The sequence below is a fragment of the Spermophilus citellus genome, assembly GCF_964194105.1.
Source record: "Spermophilus citellus genome assembly, chromosome: 13".
NCBI classification, from domain to species: Eukaryota; Metazoa; Chordata; class Mammalia; order Rodentia; family Sciuridae; genus Spermophilus; species Spermophilus citellus.
In genome coordinates this window covers 95,558,545-95,580,985 of record NC_138193.1, presented here as the reverse complement: position 1 = coordinate 95,580,985, position 22,441 = coordinate 95,558,545, and the positions used below count along the sequence as shown (strand labels likewise).

The 22,441-nt window shown below is 52.9% G+C and overlaps 2 protein-coding genes across 5 annotated transcripts; both read left to right on the top strand.

The window, feature by feature from the left end:
* The first annotated feature begins 3,277 nt into the window (after window positions 1-3,277).
* EMILIN1 (elastin microfibril interfacer 1) lies at window positions 3,278-11,174 on the top strand. Its single transcript, XM_081263970.1, has 8 exons — window positions 3,278-3,945; window positions 4,879-5,004; window positions 5,432-5,652; window positions 6,862-8,787; window positions 9,169-9,285; window positions 9,926-9,943; window positions 10,092-10,229; window positions 10,431-11,174. The coding sequence occupies exons 1-8, from the start codon at window positions 3,776-3,778 to the stop codon at window positions 10,766-10,768; spliced, it is 3,054 nt and encodes a 1,017-aa protein (XP_081120096.1). The 5' UTR covers window positions 3,278-3,775; the 3' UTR covers window positions 10,769-11,174.
* A 250-nt stretch (window positions 11,175-11,424) lies between these two features.
* KHK (ketohexokinase) lies at window positions 11,425-22,254 on the top strand. 4 transcript variants are annotated; one of them, XM_081263985.1, is made up of 9 exons: window positions 11,425-12,019; window positions 15,200-15,316; window positions 17,358-17,492; window positions 17,679-17,813; window positions 19,581-19,653; window positions 20,311-20,457; window positions 21,496-21,584; window positions 21,700-21,857; window positions 21,941-22,254. In XM_081263985.1, exons 1-9 carry the CDS (start codon window positions 11,928-11,930, stop codon window positions 22,024-22,026), a joined length of 1,032 nt encoding a protein of 343 aa, XP_081120111.1. In that variant the 5' UTR covers window positions 11,425-11,927; the 3' UTR covers window positions 22,027-22,254. The 4 variants fall into 4 exon arrangements, with proteins under 4 accessions (XP_081120111.1, XP_081120109.1, XP_081120108.1 ...); XM_081263983.1 differs by lacking the exon at window positions 17,358-17,492; XM_081263982.1 differs by lacking the exon at window positions 17,679-17,813 and having other exon boundaries at window positions 11,426-12,019.
* Window positions 22,255-22,441: the final 187 nt, after the last annotated feature.

Sequence of the window (22,441 nt, the reverse complement as noted above, 5' to 3'; positions counted from 1 at the left end):
CAAAAAAAAAAAACTAAACAAAATACAAAATGCAACCTAATGCAATTGTATTTCAAAGCCAACATTTTTTACTTGACACACTTAAACTATACAATGTTTTTTTTTGGGGGGGTGGGGGGGTGGAGGTACTGGGGATTGAACTCAGGGGCACTAAACCACTGAGCCACATCCCCAAGCTCTATTTTGTATTTTATTTAGAGACGGGGTTCACTGAGTTGCTTAGTGCCTCACTTTTGCTGAGGCTGGCTTTGAACTATGCTCCTGCCTTAGCCTACTGAGGTTGCTGGGATTACAGGTGTGTGCCAATGCACACAGCTATACAATGTATTTTTTTATTAGTATTTATTTTTTAGTTGTAGTTGAACATAATACCTTTATTTTATTTATTTACTTTTATGTTGTGCTGAGGATCAAACCCAGGGCCTCTCACGTGCTAGGCGAGTGTTCCTTCGCTGTGCTACAACCTCAGCCCCTATACAATGTATTTTTTAATTCCAGGGGGCAGGAGAAGGAATGAGTGACAACTGGACAGTGACAAGATATCAGGGATGATTTTTAAGGTTTCCAGAAGCCCCCTGAAGAAGAGAAGAATGGGGAGAACAACAACAACAACAACAAAAAACTATAGTGACAGGACAATCTGGAGGGGAAGTGGGCTGGCTTCCTGCCAGAGCCAGAGCCAAGGCCTGAAACTAATGCAGAGACTAGGGACAAAGCTACAACCTTCCTCTGAAGATGCTTTGAAATCAGGATCTCCTGTGAACATTTCCTTTAAGTCACTCTGTTTATTACTCTCCAGACCTCTAAGGAGCTGCCACAAATTTCCATTTATATTGGTTCCAGGATTTATTTTCACCACCCTGACTTTGCACTAACACTTCTTTCAGCCATCAAGGTTATATTTTAGACCAGAAGTCATTAGAGGTAGAGACAGATCACCCAAAGTCACACTGAAGATCTAGTGGCATCCATTCTCATGGCTTTCAATTGCCCTTCAAATCATTCCCAAAAATCTATGTCTACATTTCTTTCTTTCTTTCTTTCTTTTTGTGTGTGTGTGTGTGTGTGTGTGTGTGTGTGTGTGTGTGTGTGTGTTGCTAGGGATTGAACCCAGGGCTTTATGCATGCAAGGCAAGCACTCTACCAACTGAGCTATATCCCCAGCCCTCTTTTTTCTTTTATGTACCAGGGATTAAAACCAGGGGTGCTTAAACACTGAGCTACATTCAGCCCTTTTTATTTTTTTATTTTGAGACAGGGTCTTACTAAGTTACATAGGGCCTCACTAAGTTGCTGAGACTGGTCTTGAACTTGTGATCCTCTTGACTCAGCCTCCTGAGTCAATAGAATGACAGGCATGCACCACTGCACCCAGCTGCACCCTCCCTATTGTGACTTAAACTCTGGAATCTTCTCTGATGTCTTCTTTCATCTGTTCTCTCATTACCAAGGCAGGCATCAAGTAGTCACCACCTTCCATCCCCCCCGCCCACCATGGTTACTGTCTCCACCAGAGCCTACCTGCATCACTTTGCAATGTGAATTTTGGAAGGGGCCTTAGACAACAGACTCCTAATGGTGTCATGGGATTTGCTTAGTTATATCACTGGTTGGATGAGTGGGAATAGATTCCTGTGCCCTGACACCCTGGCTCTCATTGACATCTTTCTGTGCATGAGTATACTCCTCTACTCAAAACCTTGCAACCCAACCCCTTACCCAGCCATCTGAGCCTTCCCTTTTTCCCTAATTTGCCCACAGTCTATCTCCTGGGCTTTCATCCTGCTCCTCCCTGACACAGATAAGACCTAACATTTACTGAGCATTTACCATGTCCCAGGCACTGTTCTAAAATGCTTTACATGCATTAACTTCCTTAATCACAAACCTAGGATGGAGGGTACTATTATTATTCCTATGTTACAGAGGAGGCAGCTGAGGCAGACCACTGTCCCCGAGTCTGAAATCTCTGTCTTCCCCTTGCTTCTGTTCACTCCATCCCCACTCTGCCCAGCACTGTTCACATTCTGACTTTTCCAGCATTTCTAGCAGCTCTCCTCTGTCCATCCCCAGCAGCCAGCTGTGTCTCCCCCTCCTCTAGCCAGAACACACATCATCCCTTTGTCCTGATGATGGTCTGGTCTGTCTTGCTTTGTGGTGGTTCTGTTTGGGGGCTGTGTCTCATTTCCCAACAGTCTGAATTGCTCCTTAGTTGACAGTGACTAACCCTCAGATGTGCCTTTGCTGTCTAGGTACCTCCTTGGTGCCTGGCCCACAGATTCTCCTGTCTCCTAACTACTTCTCTCTCCCACCCAGAACACCCTGGTTCAAGCACAGTGTTGTGGACCAGTGGGGTGCAGGGGTGGGGTGGCCAGGCTGACAGAACAGATATCTCACCAGGATCTTTCAAGATAAGATAAGACCTAACAAGATAAGACTTCGGGGTCTTTGAGGGCTGCAGGAAAAAACTTGCCTCCAGGCTGTGGAGTGGCTTTCTCTGGCTATACAGATAGGTCCCACTTACTACCACCACTTCCACCTACCTCCAGGTAGGGCCTGACATTCACCAAAACAAACCTGAGGCCTGTATTCATTTGATGCTTTAAGGAGATTCTGTCTTCTCTTTCCCACATCCCCTTCCTTACTAAAGTAGACTGCTCTCAATTTCCAGATTTCCTTCTTCCTCTTCTGTCTTCCCAGGATTTTATACCTGCCTCAGTGGATTGTTTTGTTTCTTTCTCCCTGGCCACTTCAGTCACTGACCTGGGTATATAGAGTTTAATTTACCTGTGTTAACTTGGGGCATTAACTGCCTGTGTTACTTTGGGCAGGTAACTTTCCTGTTCTGGACTTCAGTGTTCATGTCTCTAAAAGGAGGCAGCTGGGCATATGGTCAGTGAGGCCTTGCTGGGCCTGCTGGTTCATTCTTCCCTGTACAGTCCTGCTCTTCTGCTTTCCCCTCTGGGCTTCCCCTCTCTCAGTCCTCTCCCGGGAGGCTACCCTGGCCCAGGAGAGCTGTGGCTTTGGCTCCCACACCCTGTCTCAGTCACCAGCCTTGGGCCTCCTCTCCAGCTTTGGCCCCAGCTCCATGTGGCCTGTCTGAGAGGCTGGCCCCAAGCCCGGCAGCAACTCCACATTTCTCTGTTTTTCCTTTTTTTTTTCCCCCTCTCTTTCCCGGAGTTAACAAGAAGCAGATGTGGCGCAGGATGGTTGGAGAGGTTGGGGGAGGAAGGGGGAGGTTAGACCGCCAGTCAGACAGGGGGGAAGGGAGGGGAGTGAGCAGGGAGGGAGGAGGCTGGCCCGCCCCACAGTCACTCTTGCGCCTCTGTGCCTCTGCACAACCACAGGGGCAAATCCTTGTCACCCCCCACCCCCCAAGATCCGGTCATCAGGGAAAAGAACTGGGAGACCAGAAGAGGGCCAGCTGGGGTGAGGGGGCGGAGGCCCAGAAAGCAGCATCTGAGAAGAGCAGGGACCAGGCATAGGAGGCCAAGGGCCCAGAGAACAGACTCCCCTCAGAAGTGGAGAAGAGGAGAACGGAAGGAACCAAGGGAGGGACAGACGTGAGCCTGAGGAGGAAAGAGGTGGGGGAGAGGGGTCAGGCCCGGCGGGAGCCAAGGAGGAGGCGGGTGGCTGGGGGCTGCCGGCAGGAAGCCGGGGACAGGACTGGCCTGGAGTGGTGTCCCCTGGAGGAGCAGCATCCCCCAGAGCCCGGCAGAAGCGCCAGTGGTCAGGCCAGGATGTGCCTCTGAGGGTCACCGCGGAACACCTCACCATGGCCCCCGGCACACTCTGGAGCTGCTACCTCTGCTGCCTGCTGACTGCCGCCACAAGGGCTGCCAGCTACCCTCCTCGAGGTTACAGCCTCTATACAGGGGGCGGCGGGGCCCTCAGCCCAGGAGGGCCCCAGGCCCAGAACGCTCCCCGGCCTGCCAGCCGCCACAGGTAAGAATCTGGGTCCCAGCTCAGGGCTGGAGGTGGGTGGGAAGCAGGCTAAAGGTGGGTGTGCTGGCCACCCTTCTGGTACCCTCCATGCTGGGGAGAGAGTAGCCCATCCATCAGTGACCTCTCACATGCCCACGTTACTTGAGAGTCTTTTCTAGGGTCTGGGTGGCCTAGGGGGGATGAGCTCCCATCTTCTCCCCACAGAAACCTGCAGTTCAGTGCCCAGGGAAACTATCCCGAGGGGCATGAGCCAGACATTTCTGCCAGCTGCCCATTGTATGCCAGTTCTGATCCTCAGCAGATCTTTTGTCCCTTTCTAGGGCTTCCTTGGCCCCATCCAGTAATCTATAATTCTGACACCACTCCTGCTCTGCTTCACTTCAGCCGGCCACAGATCAGAGGCCGGTATGAATGGGGCCAAGAGTGCAACGCTGCAAGCCCCAAGGGGGGCCGAGTTCATCAATGGCTTATTCTCTACTTAACCCTGAGCCGGACCTCGGCCTGCCCCTGTCCTCTTCCCTGAGGTGTAGTTGGAAGAGCCACATCCAGGCGATCATCTGCTGGGACCCAGCTGGCTGGCTCACGTACTGCATGACAAGCTGGGGCTTGAGACAGGGCCAGAAAGGGATATAAATGACTATGTGAATTCAGAGGTTCCCCAGGACCCCACAGCCATGAAGACTGACTTCTCTGCAGCTGTGCTTTTCCATTCTGTGACTCTCCCCATCTTGAAAAGTCTTTATCTGCACTGGCTACACAGGAAAGTGTGTGTGTGTGTGTGGGGGGGGGGCTGCCCCTGCCAAAACTCTGGCTCTCACTGGTCTCCAAGGGCCCTACATCTTTTGACCCTCCGTCAGTCCCTCTGATAGTCCCTGGGCCCTCCTCTGGGTATGTGTTTCTGGTCCTTGGGCCCAGGTAGGGTTGTGCCTACAGGAACTGGTGTGCCTATGTGGTGACCCGGACAGTGAGCTGTGTCCTTGAAGATGGAGTGGAGACCTTCGTCAAGCCAGACTATCAGCCCTGTGGCTGGGGCCAGCCCCAGTGTCCCCGAAGCATCATGTAAGCCTCCAGTGCTGAGGAATGAGCACCTGATGGGAGGTGGGCAAGGCTGAAGGTGGCTAATGGGGAGTTTATGTAAAGCCCTTAGCAAGTGGCAGGACAGAGCTTTGGTCAGAGCCATTTCGAGGAGATGCTGGGGCAATAGCTTGCCTGATGGGAACTACAAGAACATTTCCCTTACTTGCCAATACCCAGGCCCTCTCTGACACAGGTCAAGGAGGGATGCTTAAGTTTCCAGCATGGGGCAAGGGGAAGAAAAGCAGGGATTTGGCCCTTGGCCAAAAAGCTGACAGCTGTCAACTGAGCAAGGCCACATGCTGGCCTGAAAGGGGCATCCAGCCTGAGGGAAAGGGCTTGTCCATCAGCAGCTGCCCAGGGTCACTGAAAACACAGGGAGAAGACAGAGGGCTTCCTCTGCTTCTTCCAGGTACCGAAGCTTCCTCCGCCCTCGCTACCGTGTGGCCTACAAGACAGTGACAGATATGGAGTGGAGGTGCTGTCAAGGGTATGCAGGAGATGATTGTGGGGAAGGTCCTGCCCCAGCATTGGGCCCTGCACCCTCCACACCACTCCCCCGGCCCCGGCCTGCCCGTCCCAACCTCTCTGGCTCCAGTGCTGGCAGCCACCTCAGTGGACTAGGAGGAGAAGGTGAGTGTGGGAGTTTCTGGCAGGAGCAATGGGAGACAATCCTGGGGGCGGGGATATGTGGCGCCAAGCTACTGACAGAAAACTCTTGTGCTCAAAGTCAGAGAAGAGAGGGGCAGAAGGCAGTTAATGAGATCCCTGAGATGATTCTGGTGTGTGTGTGTGTGTGTGTGTGTGTGTGTGTGTGTGTGAGATAAAGACAGAGAGAGAGAGAGAGAATGTGTGTGAGACAGACAGACACAGAGACAGAAAGACATGCAAACCAGACAGAGAAAAAGAAGACAGAGAGAATGTGCTCACACACGCCCACATGTGGCCAAGATCCTTCCTAGTTGGGACCAACTGAGGGAAGAACAGGGAATTCCTTTGAGAAGCGGTCCGTGGGGAAGCCAGTTGAGACTACAAGTCCTAGCATGCACTGCACCTGACTACAGGTCCCAGGCCTCTCCATGGCCTCTGGAGACCGCAGGTCCCAGAATGCAGCAGTCTTCCCGTGGTGTGTGTGTGTGTGTGTGTGTGTGTGTGTGTGTGTGTGTGTGTTGGGCAAACCGGATGTACTGACTTTTCCTGCCAAAGAGATAGCAGTACTATAATTATGGAAACAGGAACTTCTAGCTAACTCTTTCACCATCTAGCCAGAGCCCAGAAGGCTTGCCACAGAGCTTCCCTCTTGTTTGTCCCAGATGACTGGGAAATGCCCAGTCATTGCTACAGTGTGATGTCCAAAACACCTCCCCCACAGTCCCATTTTGGGCCCTTTGACAGCCGGATGAGGGAGGACAGATAATGTCATTCTCATTTCCTAGATGAAGAAACAATTTCCAAGATGTTAAGAGACACTGAAAAAGTGGAAAGGACCTGGGCTGGTGGCCAGACAGATGATCTGGATTTGAAATTTGGCATTACCATTTATTAAACCTGTAATCTGTGGCCAGTTACCTAGTATCTCTGGTCTTCTGTTTCCCAGTCTATCCAACAGGAAGAGTTCGTAATATCTACCCAGGGGAGAAGTTGCAAGGGGATCAAGTCATATTTCAAATTTGTCCTATACATTCAGTGAATGGAATTTTCTTCTCTTCTTGACTGAATTACCTAAAGAAGAGGCAGAGCTGGCTATGCCTCTGACCCATGCTGGAACTAGGGTGAGCAGGGCCTAGGAGATAGGCCCTAAGTTCTGACACCTCTTTGCCCTCTGCCTTCCCCTGTCTTCAGGTCCTGGAGAGTCAGAGAAGGTGCAGCAGCTGGAGGAGCAGGTGCAGAGCCTGACCAAGGAGCTGCAAGGCCTTCGGGGAGTCCTGCAGGGACTGAGTGGGCGCCTGGCAGAAGATGTGCAGAGGGCTGTGGAGACAGCCTTTAATGGACGGCAGCAGCCAGCAGATGCAGCTGCCCGCCCTGGCGTGCATGAAACACTCAATGAGATCCAGCACCAGCTGCAGCTCCTGGACAACCGAGTCTCCACCCACGACCAGGAACTGGGCCACCTCAATAACCACCACAGTGGTGGCAGTGGTGGAGGCGGTAGGGCCCCAGCCCCTGTCCCAGCCCCTCCTGGCCCCAGTGAGGAGCTGCTACGACAACTGGAGCGGCGGCTGCAAGAGTCCTGCTCTGTGTGCCTGGCTGGGCTGGATGGCTTCCGCCAGCAGCAGCAGGAGGACAGGGAGCGGCTTCGAGCACTAGAGAAGCTACTGGCCTCTGTGGAAGAGCGGCAGCGGCAGCTCACAGGGCCTGCTATGGGCCGCAGGCCCCCTCAGGAATGCTGCCCTCCAGAGCTGGGCCGACGACTGGCAGAGCTGGAGCGCAGGCTGGACGTAGTGGCCGGCTCAGTAACAGTGCTGAGTGGGCGGAGAGGCACTGAGCTGGGAGGAGCTACTGGGCAAGGGGGACACCCCCCAGGATACACCAGCTTAGCCTCCCGCCTCTCTCGCTTGGAGGACCGCTTCAACTCCACCCTGGGTCCCTCAGAGGAGCAGGAGGAGGGCTGGCCTGGGGGTCCTAGGGGGCTGGGCCTCTGGCTGCCTGCTGCCCAGGGCCGGCTGGAGAGGTTGGAGGGACTGCTAGCCAATGTGAGTGGGGAGTTGGGTGGGCGTCTGGATCTGCTGGAAGAGCAGGTGGCAGGGGCTGTGCAGGCATGTGGGCAGCTCTGCTCTGGGGCTCCTGGGGATCAGGACTCTCAGGTCAGTGAGATCCTCAGTGCCTTGGAGCGCAGGGTACTGGACAGTGAGAGCCAGCTGCGACTGATGGGCTCAGGTCTACACAAGGTGGGAGCAGCAGGGGAGGCCCAGCAGGCCACGCTAGAGGGACTGCAAGGGATTGTGGGCCAGCTCCAAGAGCGTGTGGATGCACAGGAGAAGATGGCTACAGAGCTCACACTGCAGCTGAATCTCACAGTGGCACAGCTGAGCCAGTTGAAGGGTCTTTTGCAGGCCCGTGGGGACGAGGGCTGTGGGGCCTGTGGCGGTGTCCAAGAAGAGCTGGGTCGTCTACGGGATGGTGTGGAGCGTTGCTCCTGCCCTCTGTTACCTCCACGGGGTCCTGGGGCTGGCCCGGGCGTTGGAGGACCAAGCCGTGGGCCTCTAGATGGTTTCAGCGTGTTCGGGGGCAGCTCTGGCTCTGCCCTACAGGCCCTGCAAGGAGAGCTCTCTGAGGTCATTCTCACCTTTAGCTCCCTCAATGACTCACTGCATGAGCTCCAGACCACTGTGGAGGGACAGGGTGCTGATCTGGCTGACCTGGGGGCCACCAAGGACAGCATCATATCTGAGATTAACAGATTGCAGCAGGAGGCCACAGAGCATGCTACAGAGAGCGAGGAGCGCTTCCGAGGCCTGGAGGAGGGACAGGCACAGGCTGGCCAGTGCCCAAGTCTGGAGGGGCGATTGGGCCGTCTTGAGGGAGTCTGTGAGCGTTTGGACACTGTGGCAGGGGGACTACAGGGCCTGCGCGAGGGCCTTTCCAGGCACGTGGCTGGGCTCTGGGCTGGGCTACGGGAAACCAACAGCACCAGCCAGACACAGGCAGCCCTGCTAGAGAAGCTGCTGGGGGGTCACGCAGGCCTGGGCAGACTGCTAGGTGCCCTCAACAGCTCCTTGCTGCTCCTAGAGGACCGTCTTCAACAGATCAGCCTGAGGGACCTCACTGGTAAGGGGCAAGAAGAGGCATGGGGAGACCCTTTCCAATCCCTTTCCTTCTTCTCCCACCCCACAATAGCCCAGGCTTGATCTTCTCCCTGTTCTGTCCAGCATGAACTACAGCTCCAACCAATGTCCCAGGGGTCACAGTGTGTCCAGATATGATGCAAGGTTCTAGCTGCCTGCCTTCTCTCTGGCTGCTCAGATAGGTCTGTAGGTGGAGGTGGGATGTTGCTCTGCCAGCATCCAGCATGGGCAGCAAGGGTCCCATCTCCCCATCATCCTGCAAGTCCCGCCTTTTTCACCCTATCTCCCTCTCCATGGAACCATCTTTCTCATCCATTGAATGCTCCCTTTAGGACTCTCCTTCAACTTATTTTTGTCTCCATAGGGCCTTCTGGTGAGGCTGGGCCTCCAGGGCCTCCTGGTGTACAGGGACCCCCAGGCCCTGCTGGACCTCCAGGACTTCCAGGCAAGGATGGACAAAAGGGGCCTATTGGCCCACCAGGTATGTGGGCTGCGACCCCTGCTGGAGCTAGGGTTGCCACTCCCTGGGCAGCCCTTAGCTTGACATTAATTACACTCTGAGCTTGACAGAGAAGGAGAAGCTGGTAAGAAATAAGGGACTCCAAATGACTAATAGTAGATAGAGGAAAGTGACTAGTAGCTGGCATAGTGCCTGCATTTGAGTATGTTGGTCCCACTGCTGTACTGGAGACTAAGGCTGAGCCTACACAGACCATCTGGGGGTGTGGAAGAAAGTCTAGAGGCAAGGGCTCATGGTCCAACAGTCAAACAGAATGGACCTTACCTATCTTTCTTTTTGGTATTGGAAATTGAACCCAGGGTCGCTTAACAACTGAGCCACATCCCCAGCCTTTTAAAAAAATGTTTTATTTAGAGACAGGGTCTCATTAAGTTGCTTAGGGCCTCAGGCTGGCTTTGAACTCACAATTCTCCTGAGCCCCTGGGATTACAAGTGTGTGCTACTATGCCTGGCTATTCCTCCTTTTCTTGATCCCCCTTTCTTGCTTTGAAATTCACATAGCACCCAGAATGGCAGAAGAGACACAGCAGATGTTTGCTGAGTGATTTTGTGAGAGCTGCCCTCCTTCTCACTGCTCCTTTTTCTCTTTTTCTCACCACAGGTCCCCAGGGTGAACAGGGTAAGTTCCTCTCATTAGGTGCCAGAGGGAGAATTGATCTCTGGTTGGAGGATGGAAGTCCTCAGGCAGCCCAGATGGAGATCCCCTAGGGAAAGGGAGCCGGCTCTGGCTGAGCATCCACTCTAACACCTGCCTTACCCCCATGCAGGAGTGGAGGGGGCACCAGCAGTGTCTGTGCCTCGGGTGGCATTTTCAGCTGCCCTGAGTTTGCCCCGGTCTGAACCAGGCACAGTCCCCTTTGACAGAGTCCTGCTCAATGATGGAGGTTACTATGACCCAGTGACAGGTAAGCCAGGGATGGGCTGAACTGAGCGTTTGGGGAAATGCAGGAGGCTGGGCAGTGATGTCTTCTCATTCTTACTCCTTGATATAATGCCAATCTGTTTACACTCTGACTTGGGGAGACCTCTACTCTAGGAATCTATGCTCTGTGAGGCCTTCCAGGCTACCTACCGTCTTCCCTTCTGATCGCTATCCTTGTCCCCAGGTATATTCACCGCACCACTGTCCGGACGCTATTTGCTGAGCGCAGTGCTGACTGGGCACCGACACGAGAAAGTGGAGGCAGTGCTGTCGCGCTCTAACCTGGGCGTGGCCCGCATAGACTCAGGCGGCTACGAGCCTGAGGGCCTGGAGAACAAGCCGGTGGCAGAGAGCCAGCCCAGCCCGGGTGCTCTGGGCGTCTTCAGCCTCATCCTGCCGCTGCAGGCGGGGGACACAGTCTGCATCGACCTGGTCATGGGGCAGCTGGCACACTCGGAGGAGCCACTCACCATCTTCAGTGGAGCGCTGCTCTATGGCGACGAGGAGCTTGAACAGGCGTAGGGGGGACTGGCCTGACCGCCAGGATGGTCTACACCCGCCACAGGGCCAGCGGGGCGTTGGGATCCTGGGGCTCCCGGCCTGGTTCGGGACACCCAGCCTTCGGCAATCCGCTGCACCTGGCCCCGCCACGATACAGGCGCACACAGCGACCTCTCCCCACGCCAGGTGCGCGCCGGCTCGGGGACTTTGGCCTCCCTTTGTCCAGACTGAGTCTGACCAATGTCCCTTCCAGAATGCCCTCCAGGACCCGGAATGCGGTGAAGGAGCCGATCCTCTCACCTTTTACGCCCTCAACCTGCGCTCTAGGCCGAATGCCCGGCTCCTGGGCTATGCCCAGCGGGCTCCGGCCCATAGCGCCATACTAAACAATTCAGGAATAAAGACACTTGGTTTTTTCTACAAAAAACATTACTGTTCTGCTCCAGTGCGTGCTCAGGGGTAGACAGGAGCACACGTGACGCGAGGAGAGGCCTATGGAGGGGACCCGGGGCCCGCTCGGCTCGGCTCCGGGTGGCTCTGCCCGCCTAGAGCGCGGGGCACTGGCCGCCAGGTGAGCCAGCACGTCCTCCTGGTCGTGCCTATTCTCCCGCGTCCGCCAGAGGTCGCTGGGCGCGAGACCTTAGAGCAGCTGGGCCGGGTTCCCCGTCACGTGACGCCCCGCAGTCCGCCTGGCTCCGGGCGGCGGAGGTGGGGTGCAGGCTGGGAAGGCTCGGGTTTCGGGGTCGGGGCGGTGGGCCCGAACTAGCGGAGGCTGGGGCTACGAGCTCAGGGCTGTGGTGGCCAGACCAGGCTCCACGCGATTGTCCAGGGTCAGGAGTCAGAGCTGCAGGTGCAGGACAGGGCGGGCCAGGTGGCGCATTACTAGCGCCTTTTGCGTTGCATTCTTGGGATTGCCTAGCTGCGCTCTAGAGATTTGCATCCGCCCAGCGAGGAAACTGAGGGCGAAAAGTGGGAGGAGGTTCCATCTACAGGGCCAGGCCACCTGCACCCCTCCCCATTGCACTTCTCCGCGACGCCGCAGGCGCTTCCCTGAAGGAGGAGCCCCGCGCGCGGAGGAGGAGCCAGGGCAGCCCCCGGGAGCCAGAACACCATTCTCCAGGATAAGAGACAGATTCTGACAGGCACCCAGCCACGGGCAGGAGGTTCGGGGCACAGCCTCATGGAAGAGAAGCAAATTCTATGCGTGGGGCTGGTGGTGCTGGACATCATCAATGTGGTGGACAAGTACCCGGAGGAGGACACGGATAGCAGGTAGGGGCGCCCAGGCCCCTCGGAGACCCCACGGGCTGTTGGATCTCCAACAGCTCCCGGCGCCAGTGTTCCAGGGTGCTGAGCCAGGGACCCCACAATGAGGCGGTGAGGGTCCAACCTCAAAAGCCCTCTGCCAGGGAAGCCTGGGAGCTCTCAGGAGAGAGGAGAGAATGGAGGACTTTCAAAATAAGACTCAGGCTTTGTATAATGGTTTGTAGCCTGTTCCCATTTCAACTGTGGGACTGTGCCCGGCACCAGGATCCCCATTTTACAAGCAAGTAGAGACTGAGGGATGAAGTGATTCGCCCAAGGGGGTGCAGTTAGGAAGACGCAGAAGGTGTGGAACCAGTTTTCCTTTTTTTAAAACTCCAAACCTATGCACTTGCCTCTCACCAAATTTACCTCTAATTTATTTGCCACACACATATCTCAACTATTTCTTAAAAATATGAGGTCGCTTGCAGTGAAAGGTATGTGCAGTTAGATTGGCATTTGAGCTTTGACTACAGCTCAGGGCTCACTAGCACTGTGGCATCAGGGTCAGGGGAAGCTTTTTTCTAATGTTAAATCCAAAAGGAATCTACCAGAGGCCTTTTTACAAAGACAGGTGAACAACAGTGGAAGTTGAAGTTGAAAAGTTATTGGACAGTTCTTATCTTTACTTTTTATTTTATTTTTAGTATTTTTAGTCATAGATGGACACAATACCTTTATTTTATTTCTTTGCTTTTTAAATCTGGTGCTGAGCTTCAGAACGCACTGCCTCACATGTGCTAGGCAAGCGCTCTACCATTGAGCTACAACTCCAGCCCTTATTTTTACTCTTGATAAGGGCCACCCAGTGTCAAGCCACTGAGGTGTTTCTGAGGGGTGGAACACTGGCTTTCTCTTGGTGCAGCCTACTACTCCAAGCAATGAGAATTGCTCCTTAGCTATTGGTTGTCTCAACCAAGAACTCGATGAAATGCAGTTCAGGGGCTGAACTCTGGCAAGACGCTACAGCATGGACAGCTACAAGGCTGGCTGAAGCAGGAGACCAGGTTGCCCTTCTGGCTTTGAGTCCACAGAGCACTGTCACATTCACTGTTTCATACCTTCCCTGGGACCTGTGTAAGCACCAGTCAAATCCTTCTTATATATGAGGAAACTGAAGATCTGGAGAAATTCAATGATTTTTATCAGGCCCCATATTTAGTAAGTAGCAGAGCAGCAATTACAATTTATGTCTCCTACCTCCAAGTCTAGCGCTGTGGTCCTCTGCCATCTCCTGTCTTTCCTGTCCTTTTGCTGCCTCTCATCTCATGGAGTTAACCCTCTGCTTTGGGCTGCTTTGTTTGTCAGAGGTTTAGAACCCCTTGTCAGGGTGCAGAGACAGTGGGGAAGGGGCACTAGATATGCTGCTATGTAGACCTAACTCACCTACCAAAGTAGAACCCTCCCCAGGACCTGGTGCTCAGTGAGGAGTTAGCCTTCCTCTCAGGAGAACATGCAAATTCCAGCACTGTAGTTTCTCCAAGGACTGTGCAAGGACAAAGGAAGACTTGAATTGTTGTTCTCCTTAAACTTTATGCTGTAGGAGGCCAGGAGAAGGAGGGCCTGCTAGCTCCCATGTTGATGAGGCAGCTTCAGAAAGTGAATCCTATGGGAAGTACCTCTGTAAGAGACCTTCCCTTGTTTTCTGAGCTTCTTGCCCTCTGGGTGTGCTGCCTGCCTCCCCCACCTCATCGCACTGTTTCTCTATAGCCCGGCTCCTGGACTCTGCTGGGCCCCTCAGAAGAGCAAGCCTGAGTTGGACCCATTCCTTCGTGGTCATCTGAGCTCTGCCTGTCCCAGGAACTCTGAGGTTATGGAGCTCAGCCAGACCTGTGAAGAGTGGCCCCTACCTCCCAAGGCCTATGTCAAGGAGAACCTTCCCCAAAGTGTCTTTATGTCTGCTGAGCAGCTCCACACAAGAGTATCAGTGAGACATCGAAGGGTTGTTCAGGGTGATATCCTGCAACCCTTCTTAGAAACCTCATTGATTCTTGGGCTTAATTGATTTTTGTTTCAAAATATAGGATAAATAGTAGTGGCTTTGGAGTTGGGAAACCTGGGTTCTAATATCAACTTTACCATTAACTATTCGTATGATCTTTAGCAAGTCCCATTTCCTCTAGGCTCCTCCTTTCTTTGCTTGAAAATTTCCCTAAAGCACATGGCTTGATGACTCTTTGGCCCTTTACAAATTTGCATCCTCTTTTCCTGGAGAGATCATATTCCCCTGAAGGGAACTTCAAAGTTTTGTTTTCAAGTATACCTTAGTCCAAAGATTCAATTTCACTTATTTCTCTTAATTAGTGGTTATTTATCATATTTGTTGTTGTTGATAATGGAAATTCTTCAGGTATATCTTTAAAAAAATTATTTTAGTTGTAGATGGACACAATACCTTTATTATAGTTATTTATTTTTCTGTGGTGCTGAGGATCAAACCCAGTGCCTCATACCTGCTGGGCAAGCACTTTACCACTGAGCCACAACTCCAGCTCCTTCAGGTGTATATTGTTACTTTCCTTTTGATAGATTTTCAGTAAAGATGGAGAAAAACCGGTCTGCACTCGAATCTTTTGAACTTTTGACATAGTAGGTCACCTATTTTTGTTTTGTGGTGCTGGGGATGGAACCAGGGCCTCATTCATGCCAGGGCAAGCCATATCCCCAGCCCTTACAAACTTCTTAAGGAATCACAGCATGGGGTTTGCTTTCCTTTCTTGCTCATTTCATTTTGTAAGGTGTTTTATTGTTGAAGTTGACTCTCCTGAGACAGGAGGAGATTGCACACATATCCCTTTGAGAGGAGGCCTTAGGAGTTGATCTGGCCATCAAGGGGGAAGCTGAAAGGATGGCCTCTTGGGAGCAACTCTGACTGGAGGAAAGGGGTCATTGTGACCAAAAAGCGGACCCAGAGTTAGTGATGGAGTCCAGTGAGTGCTTTCCTGCCCTAAGATCAGGTAAAAACATAAAAAGTTTTGAGCTTGAATGTAATGCAGACTTCAGGGACAGAACTGGTCCACAGCTAAGCCCCTTCCCCTGGCTGAGCCTCAGCTGCCTAGGTGCTCTCTGAGGGACAGTAGTTGGCCTTGCTTCTCCCAGGACCAGTTTACTGGTGCTGCAGGGAGGGACCTGCCTTATGCCTTCCAGGTGTCTCTCCCAGAGATGGCAACGTGGAGGCAACGCGTCCAACTCCTGCACCGTCCTGTCCCTGCTCGGAGCCCCCTGTGCCTTCATGGGCTCGCTGGCCTCTGGCCCTGTTGCCGAGTGAGTGCAGGAGGGAGACCTTGCTGGGGGACACTTGCCTTCAGGGTGTGGAGAGAAGGGTGTCTGAACCCTGGGTGGGTGGGGTAGAAGAAATGAATAGTGGCCACCAGAAATGAGTGGGAGTGGGTACAGCAGAGTCCAGACTCTGAGATCTGTCTGAGGTGGCCTGTCCACCATTCGGGTATTAACGCTGTTCCTGCAAAGATTTCTTTTCCACAGCTCGCAGCAAAGCCGACCTAGGTTTCCCCACCTTTTGCTTCCTTCCTTGCTTCCTACAGATTGTGATGAATTCCCTTTGCCCTTCTCCAGACCTTTATCTTGGCTGTGCTCAAGGGAGAAGGCAGTTAGGGACATACTGTCCCCACCCTCCTCAGGAACATCCAGCACCCATGATCCCAGGGCCCAGGCCTACATTTTATTTCCCCATTGAAGGGCAGGGCCAATGTTCATGTCCTTGTTGTTCACTGAAGTAGCAAGAGTGCCCGGCTGGGGACATCTCAAAGCCACATGCTAGAGGTAGCCCAGAATCCACACCTCCCAGCCTGCTGTGGAGGCTGCGGTCCATAAGTGGCCCACGCGCTTTCTCCGTGTTGACTGCTGCAAGGACCCAAAAGCCCTTTGACCTCTGGCACTGCTGACTCAGCAAGCACATATCGGGAATGAGGCCCACACTTTGCCCACTGTGGGCATCAGGGAAGACTGCCAGGTTGCTGTCCTGTGAAGCACAGGCCTTTGAACCCTGGTTTGAAGGGGCTGTTGCCAGAGGCCAACTTCCTGAGTCGCAGCCAAACTCTCTGCCTCAAGGAGCTGGCATAAAGCAAGGAGGGGGAGAGAATCTGTCCTGGAGATGGGACAGAGGGACTTGGCACCAAGGGCTCATCACTTGTTAACCCTCTTCCGTTAGCTCCTTCCCTCCTAGTTGAAGGCAGAACTGTGGCTCTTGCCTAGGACGGTGGCCTCTCCTTTATAAAGCAATCATGCTGGTGGGTGGGCCATTCCCAATTCGCCTCATGTGTTCAACAAACATTTAATGAGCACCTACTCTATGCTAAGCACTGTAGGTGCAAAAAGTTATTTGGTAAACCAAACCTTATTTACTTTGGGAAAACTACTACTTAAAGTATCCTTGAATTGTAAGATGCCCACAACTCTGTCTTATCCAACTTTGATGTTACTGCAAGTCAATGAGAAAACTCAGTATGGTGCTGGATTGCTGGGCATAGCTGCGAGCTCTTGAGCACAGAACAGTGTGATTCCAAGAAGGCTCAGGACCGGTGAGGCTGGGCTCCTAATTCTCCTGCTGGTGCAGTCTTCTTGAAAGGATGTTCCTGGGCTCGCTCTGCTTAGAAGGTATTCTAGGAAGTTGTCCTAACCAGGCCCAAAACTGGAGGGGCCTCAGGCATTCAAAGCCAGCTTATTGCCCAGGGAGCGTTTAACCTGGCTTGGAGAGAACACACTAGTGAGCAGGCCCACCAAGCAGCACCAATTCCTGGCTGGGCACTATGGAAGCCAGCATAGCATTGAGAGGAATCATGGGAGGCCTGGAAGGGACTCCAAAGAGAAGAGCTCCATGGGAGTGATCATGCAGAGGGCAGCTGGGGGGTACAAAGTATCACCTTGGTGATTAATAATTAATTCTGCCTTGGCCTGGCCCTTGCTTGAAAGGCTACAATGCCCACACCTGCTTGATTCAAACAGGATATAGGTTCTAGACCTCAAATCTATCCCCTATCTGGCTTTATGAGCAGGAGCAAATCTTCCCAACCTGAGCTGTACTGGAAGACGGAGTCAAGAGTTAGAGTTTGCTGTAGTCAGGACCTAAAAGAATGCCCTTTTGTGTCTCTCTCTCTGAGCTCCAGGCTCTGCACCCCTGCCAGGCCCCTCTTGCACAGCCTGTAGCAAACTGGGATTCTTAGTTCTCTCTCAGCCCCCCTCTGCTCACACCTTGCTTTTCAGGGTCCCTAGTGGCCCTGCCAGCTGCCCTCCAGTCCCCCAAACCCTTGCCGAACTGCACCTCCCCTGGGTTACTCCACCCTGGCAGTTTTCTCCTGGATGACCTCCGTCGCTATTCCGTGGACCTACGCTACTCGGTCTTTCAGACCTTGGGCTCCATCCCCATCTCCACAGTCATCATCAACGAGACCAGTGGTAGCCGCACCATCCTCCATGCCTACAGGTTTGTGCACCTGTTTGTGCTTTGCCAGATGCCGCCGCTGTCACCAAACGTCCAGGACAGGACCCTTCTTCTCTCATAGGCCGTGTGCTCCAGCACCGCTTTCCCACTCCTGTGGGAGGTCCAGGCCATGTATGGGCTCTAATCTGTGTCTCCTTGCCCTTTTTCTGGCTCGGGCTCCACCCCAAGCTTCCTGGTGGCTGACTTCAGGCGGCGAGGCATAGATGTGTCTCATGTGGCCTGGCAGAGTAGAGGGGACACCCCCTGCTCTTGCTGCATCGTCAACAACTCCAGTGGCTCCCGTACCATTGTGCTCTACGACACGTAAGGCCCCCTGGCCTCAACCTGCCACAACCCACCAATCAGTTCCCTCATTCACCACTGGGAACAACCCAGCTCCCCCCCTCCAATGGCTTCTCTGAATCAGAAATTGCCCCCAAGTCCAACTGTTCAGTGATTTCTGAATTGTTTTCAATTAGGGGAGAAGTGAGGTGGGAAGAGGTGGGTTCTGGTCTGCCTGGTCACTTGGCCTTGGTCAACACCAATAATGAGCAGGCAGACCTGTACAAAATGTGATTGATGATGTGATTCTTTCATAATTAGTCAATCAGCAGCTTGGGTGTGGGTGTGGGGAAATTGTTCCCAGGACAGAGGGGTGGGAGATGTAAATCAATCCTTATTATACCAACTAGGATAGGGGACTCAGATTTTCAGAGTCAGCCCCAGGGTTGCCACCCTGTGGCATGGCATCAAGAGCTGGGTTCTGTGTGTCCAAAAGGGATGAGGGGCACCCAAAAGTCCTAGCATGATGAAACCAAACACACCACACACCATTTGCAGCTATTGCTAATGGAGAGGGAAGGAAAACTGGGTCAGCAGGTGTGGACCATCTGATGTGGTGGTAAACTTGGGGATATCCCTCTGGTGTCCCACCGTCCTCAGGAGAGGTCCTGTGGGGCTTGACATTCCTTCCCCTCCAGATTCCTTCCTGAAGAATCCCAGAGGTTCAGTTTACTGAGAACCTAGTGTGTGCCAGGAACTGTTAGGGCTGGGAGGTCCCAAGCCCAGCTGCCCTGGGGTTCAGGCTCTCTATTGTCTAGCATGACCACTGGACCTGGGGAAGGGGGAGGTTATGTCAAGACAGACTTTATGATCCTTGGGGTCCATGTGTCCCAGAGTGAGTAGGTACACATATGTGTTAGAGGTGACATTAAGATTGGGCAGTCATTGTCATCTGCCCATTAAGCAACAATCTGGAGCAACTTTGATCAAGGATACAACATGGGACTCACAAGAAGGGAGGGGAGGAACTTTGGGGAGAAATGTTTCTTGTCCACTGGTCTCTATCCAGACATGTTTACACACACACATCTCCAACTTCAGCAGGTAGGTTTCAATCCCATGAGGTTGGGGGTTTCAGTGCCATGGAGAGATGGGGAAGCAGCCTCAGGTCACACAGTTAGTGAAGTGGACCAAGGATTCAGCCTCAGAACACAGAGGGAGGACATCAGCTGGATGTAGGTCTCTGGCCAAGGCGGGTTGAGATAGATCTCTTCCTGGGTCTCCACATATAGGACAGCCAAACATAAACTTTTCCTCAAGTGCCAACTTTGATCTCAGGGTTACAACAGGAAGCTGCTAAACTCAGAATAGGGTGCTCTGGGTGTTATGAACAAATTCCCAGTGCTGAAGCACCAGAATTGAGCAGGACTAGAGTTAGCTCCCAGCAGGGTGGCCATAGGCTTTGTAGTTCAATGGGAGAGAGCTTTGCTAGGAGCTAGTGTAGTCCCTGGCACTTTTAGAGCATTCTGGGAGATGTGGTCTCCAGAACACACAGAGCTGGCCCCTTGGCACACGTTGTAGTTGAGTTTACCCTTAGAAATAGTACAGCATCAGTCTCAGAAAGGGGAACCTCAGCAAACTGGTACAGAGCTTATCCTAGAGCTGAGGCTGAGAACCCTGTGCTTCTTAGCACCCTGCTCTACCATTAGCAGTGCTAGTAGGCAGAGGGCCCCTAGCAGTCAGTCAGAGATCATGGCCCTGGCTGACCTTATGCCCTTTCTTCTCTATCCTTCCCATCTTGTGACCCAGGAACCTACCAGATGTGTCTGCTAAGGACTTTGAGAAGGTGGATCTGACGCGGTTCAAGTGGATTCACATTGAGGCAAGACCTGCCTTACCTGTGTTTCTAGGGGTTCAGCCTGCCAGGCCCATCCACATGTTCTGCTTCCTTCTTGGGTTCTTTGGACTATGAAGTACCTTAGAAATAAATGAATCCACCCCCCCACCTCCCCTCTCCATTCTCCCTAAGTCTTTCAGGTAAGAAAACTAAGGCCCAGAAGGACTGGGTGAAGGAGGCACTGGCTCTGCTACTTTTTGTGTTATGGTGGCCTTGCCTCGCCCAGCTCTACCTCTGGCAGGAGGCTGGCTGCTTAGGGCTTGACCTATCTTACATCCGAGGAAGCAGGAATAAGAGGGTCGGACCCAGATCTCAAAGAGAACTAGAACCTTCATCCAGGGGAGAAGTTTTGAAGTCTAGTCAAAGGAAACCCAAGGAGTCCTGAGTTCCAGCCCTATCCCACTCATTTAACTTACTGCAGGTCCTTCAGAAAGCCTCTTATTCTATAGTGTTCACATCTGTGAAATGGGAGAGCTAGTTGGTAAGGTCTTCAGAGTCTATGGCAGCCCTAGAATTTTGTAACTTAGGATGAGGTTCCAGCTCAGCTTCCCCAGCTCCTCTCCCTCCTCACCCAAATTCCAACAGGGAGGGAGGATGAGCTAGATTGGCCAGAACTGCCTGAGCTACCCTGTCCTGTCCCAGGGCAGGAATGTTTCAGAACAGGTAAAGATGCTGCAGCGGATAGAGCATCACAATGCCAGGCAGCCTCCAGAGCAGAAGATCCGGGTATCCGTGGAGATAGAGAAGCCCCGAGAGGAGCTGTTCCAGCTGTTTGGCTATGGGGAGTTGGTGAGTGCCCCTGCAGCCCCTTCTTGCCACATCCAGCTAACTCAGTTCTTAAAGGGAGCTGGAGAGGCCCCTGACCTGCCTGCCACACTCAAAATGGCAGCTCTGGGGTGGCAATGTTGGAAGGGCCAGAGCTCCAATTGTAGGTTCTCCAGTGGCCAAGAAGTAGGATTTTTCTACCTCAGGTGGGTGCACAGGAATAAGTGTGCCCAGAGGGTTTGCTCATGGCCTGGAAAACCACAGGCATCTCCTCTTGGGCCTCCTGTCTTTTTCTCTGCAAAATGAGGGAACTGAACTGTTCTCTGGTTTCAGGCCTCTTCCAACTCTGGGGTATGAGTGGCAGGTTGTAGAATCTACTAGAATTGAGGGGAAGGTGAGAGGGAGACTTACACAACTGGGCAGAGCCTAGTACAAATTCAATTTAGGTAACAATCCCAGCATCAAAGCCAAAGCTGGTTGGAGATGTCTAGCTTTTGGTCCTCAGCCTTGGTGTATCATTTAAAAAAAACGAATGCCTGAGCCTCACCTCCTCATTTTTTTTTTAATTGGTAAGGGTAGAACCAGCTCTATTTCTTTCTTTTTTCTTTTTTTTTTTTTTTTTTTTAACAAAAACTGTTTCTGGAGATTTGATCGTATAGTTAGTGGTGGATTTCTAGAAACCCTAGAGCTTTGTTTTACAGATGAAGAAACAGGCTCTAGAGGGCACAGTGGTGTGGGGAAAACAAAACAAAACTATTCCTGAGAGCCAGGGTGCTTTGACTGGACAGGATAGATTTCACCCTAAGATGGCATTCCAGGCTCTCTGTGGGTTTTCAATTTGCTGATCCTAGAGCAAATAGACAGGGTTTTGCCTTCAGAATTCATAAGGCTATAGTCTAGCATGTTTTAAGCAAGCATAAAAACGGGACAGCAAGATGCCATGTTGGAGATTTATGTGGCCATGTTGGGGGAATCATGCTATAGCCTAGGGCCACACGGGGCTTTTGTTGGTAAGTGACTAGAGTTAGAGGTGGCTGCCAGCTTCTCTTCCACTGCCCACAGGTGTTTGTCAGCAAAGATGTGGCCAAGCACCTGGGGTTCCAGTCAGCAGTGGAAGCCCTGAGGGGCTTGTATGGTCGTGTGAGGAAAGAGTGAGTGGGGAAGCCAGAAGGGGCCTTAGGGAGTTGGTGGGGGAGCCTAGACTCCCAGGGTCTGCCCTGACAGGTCTGGAGTGGGCCAACCCCCAGCTGAGTGGAAGTCTTACAGGGCCACCCTTGTCTGTGCCTGGGCTGAGGAGGGTGCTGATGCCCTGGGCCCTGATGGCCAGCTGCTCCATTCGGATGCCTTCCCACCACCCCGGGTAGTGGACACTCTGGGGGCTGGAGATACCTTCAATGCCTCTGTCATCTTCAGCCTCGCCCAGGGTGAGTACCCCAGCCAGCAGGGTCAGGACTGAGGCCTACCTTGTTAAGAACACCAGGATGACCCACTATTGTCCCTCCTCTAGGCAAGAGCATGCAGGAGGCACTGAGATTTGGCTGCCAGGTGGCTGGCAAGAAGTGTGGCCTGCAGGGGTTTGATGGCATCGTGTGAGGGCCATGTGGCAGGAGACACGGGCTCATCGTCTACCTTGAAGGCTGGCATCACTGGCTACCACTGCCTTCGCCCTTCTGTCTAGCCTGGCATCCAGGCTGCCCTGAACCCAGGCAGATGTGGTCAGTGGGAAGGACTCTGCCTGTGTCCTGTGTCCTTTGTCCCTCCCTTTCCCCACATCTCACCCTGCAGAGCCTCAGATCAAATAAATCTTCCCCTGAGCCAGTTTCCTCTGGCCACCTATTTGTCCTTCTTGATGTTGAAACTGCTCTGAGACTTTAACACTATGGTCTTTCCTCTTTTTCTCCATTCCCCAAATTAACCTCCACGACTCCCAGAGGAGTTGCTGCCATAGCAGCAGGAAGCACCTGGTCTTGTGGTCAGCTGTGTGGGAGGCTCAGCTTTCCCCTGTGAA

What these genes read in the sequence shown, in the direction of transcription:
- EMILIN1 (XM_081263970.1), top strand. Translation starts at nt 3,776, where the DNA reads ATGGCCCCCGGCACACTCTGGAGCTGCTACCTCTGCTGCCTGCTGACT. An exon ending in CAGCCTGAGGGACCTCACTG is followed by an intron (nt 8,788 to 9,168) that starts GTAAGGGGCAAG and finishes TTGTCTCCATAG; the next exon opens with GGCCTTCTGGTGAGGCTGGG. An exon ending in TTACTATGACCCAGTGACAG is followed by an intron (nt 10,230 to 10,430) that starts GTAAGCCAGGGA and finishes CCTTGTCCCCAG; the next exon opens with GTATATTCACCGCACCACTG.
- KHK (XM_081263985.1), top strand. Translation starts at nt 11,928, where the DNA reads ATGGAAGAGAAGCAAATTCTATGCGTGGGGCTGGTGGTGCTGGACATC. An exon ending in TCAAGTGGATTCACATTGAG is followed by an intron (nt 19,654 to 20,310) that starts GCAAGACCTGCC and finishes GTCCTGTCCCAG; the next exon opens with GGCAGGAATGTTTCAGAACA. An exon ending in TGTTTGGCTATGGGGAGTTG is followed by an intron (nt 20,458 to 21,495) that starts GTGAGTGCCCCT and finishes CACTGCCCACAG; the next exon opens with GTGTTTGTCAGCAAAGATGT.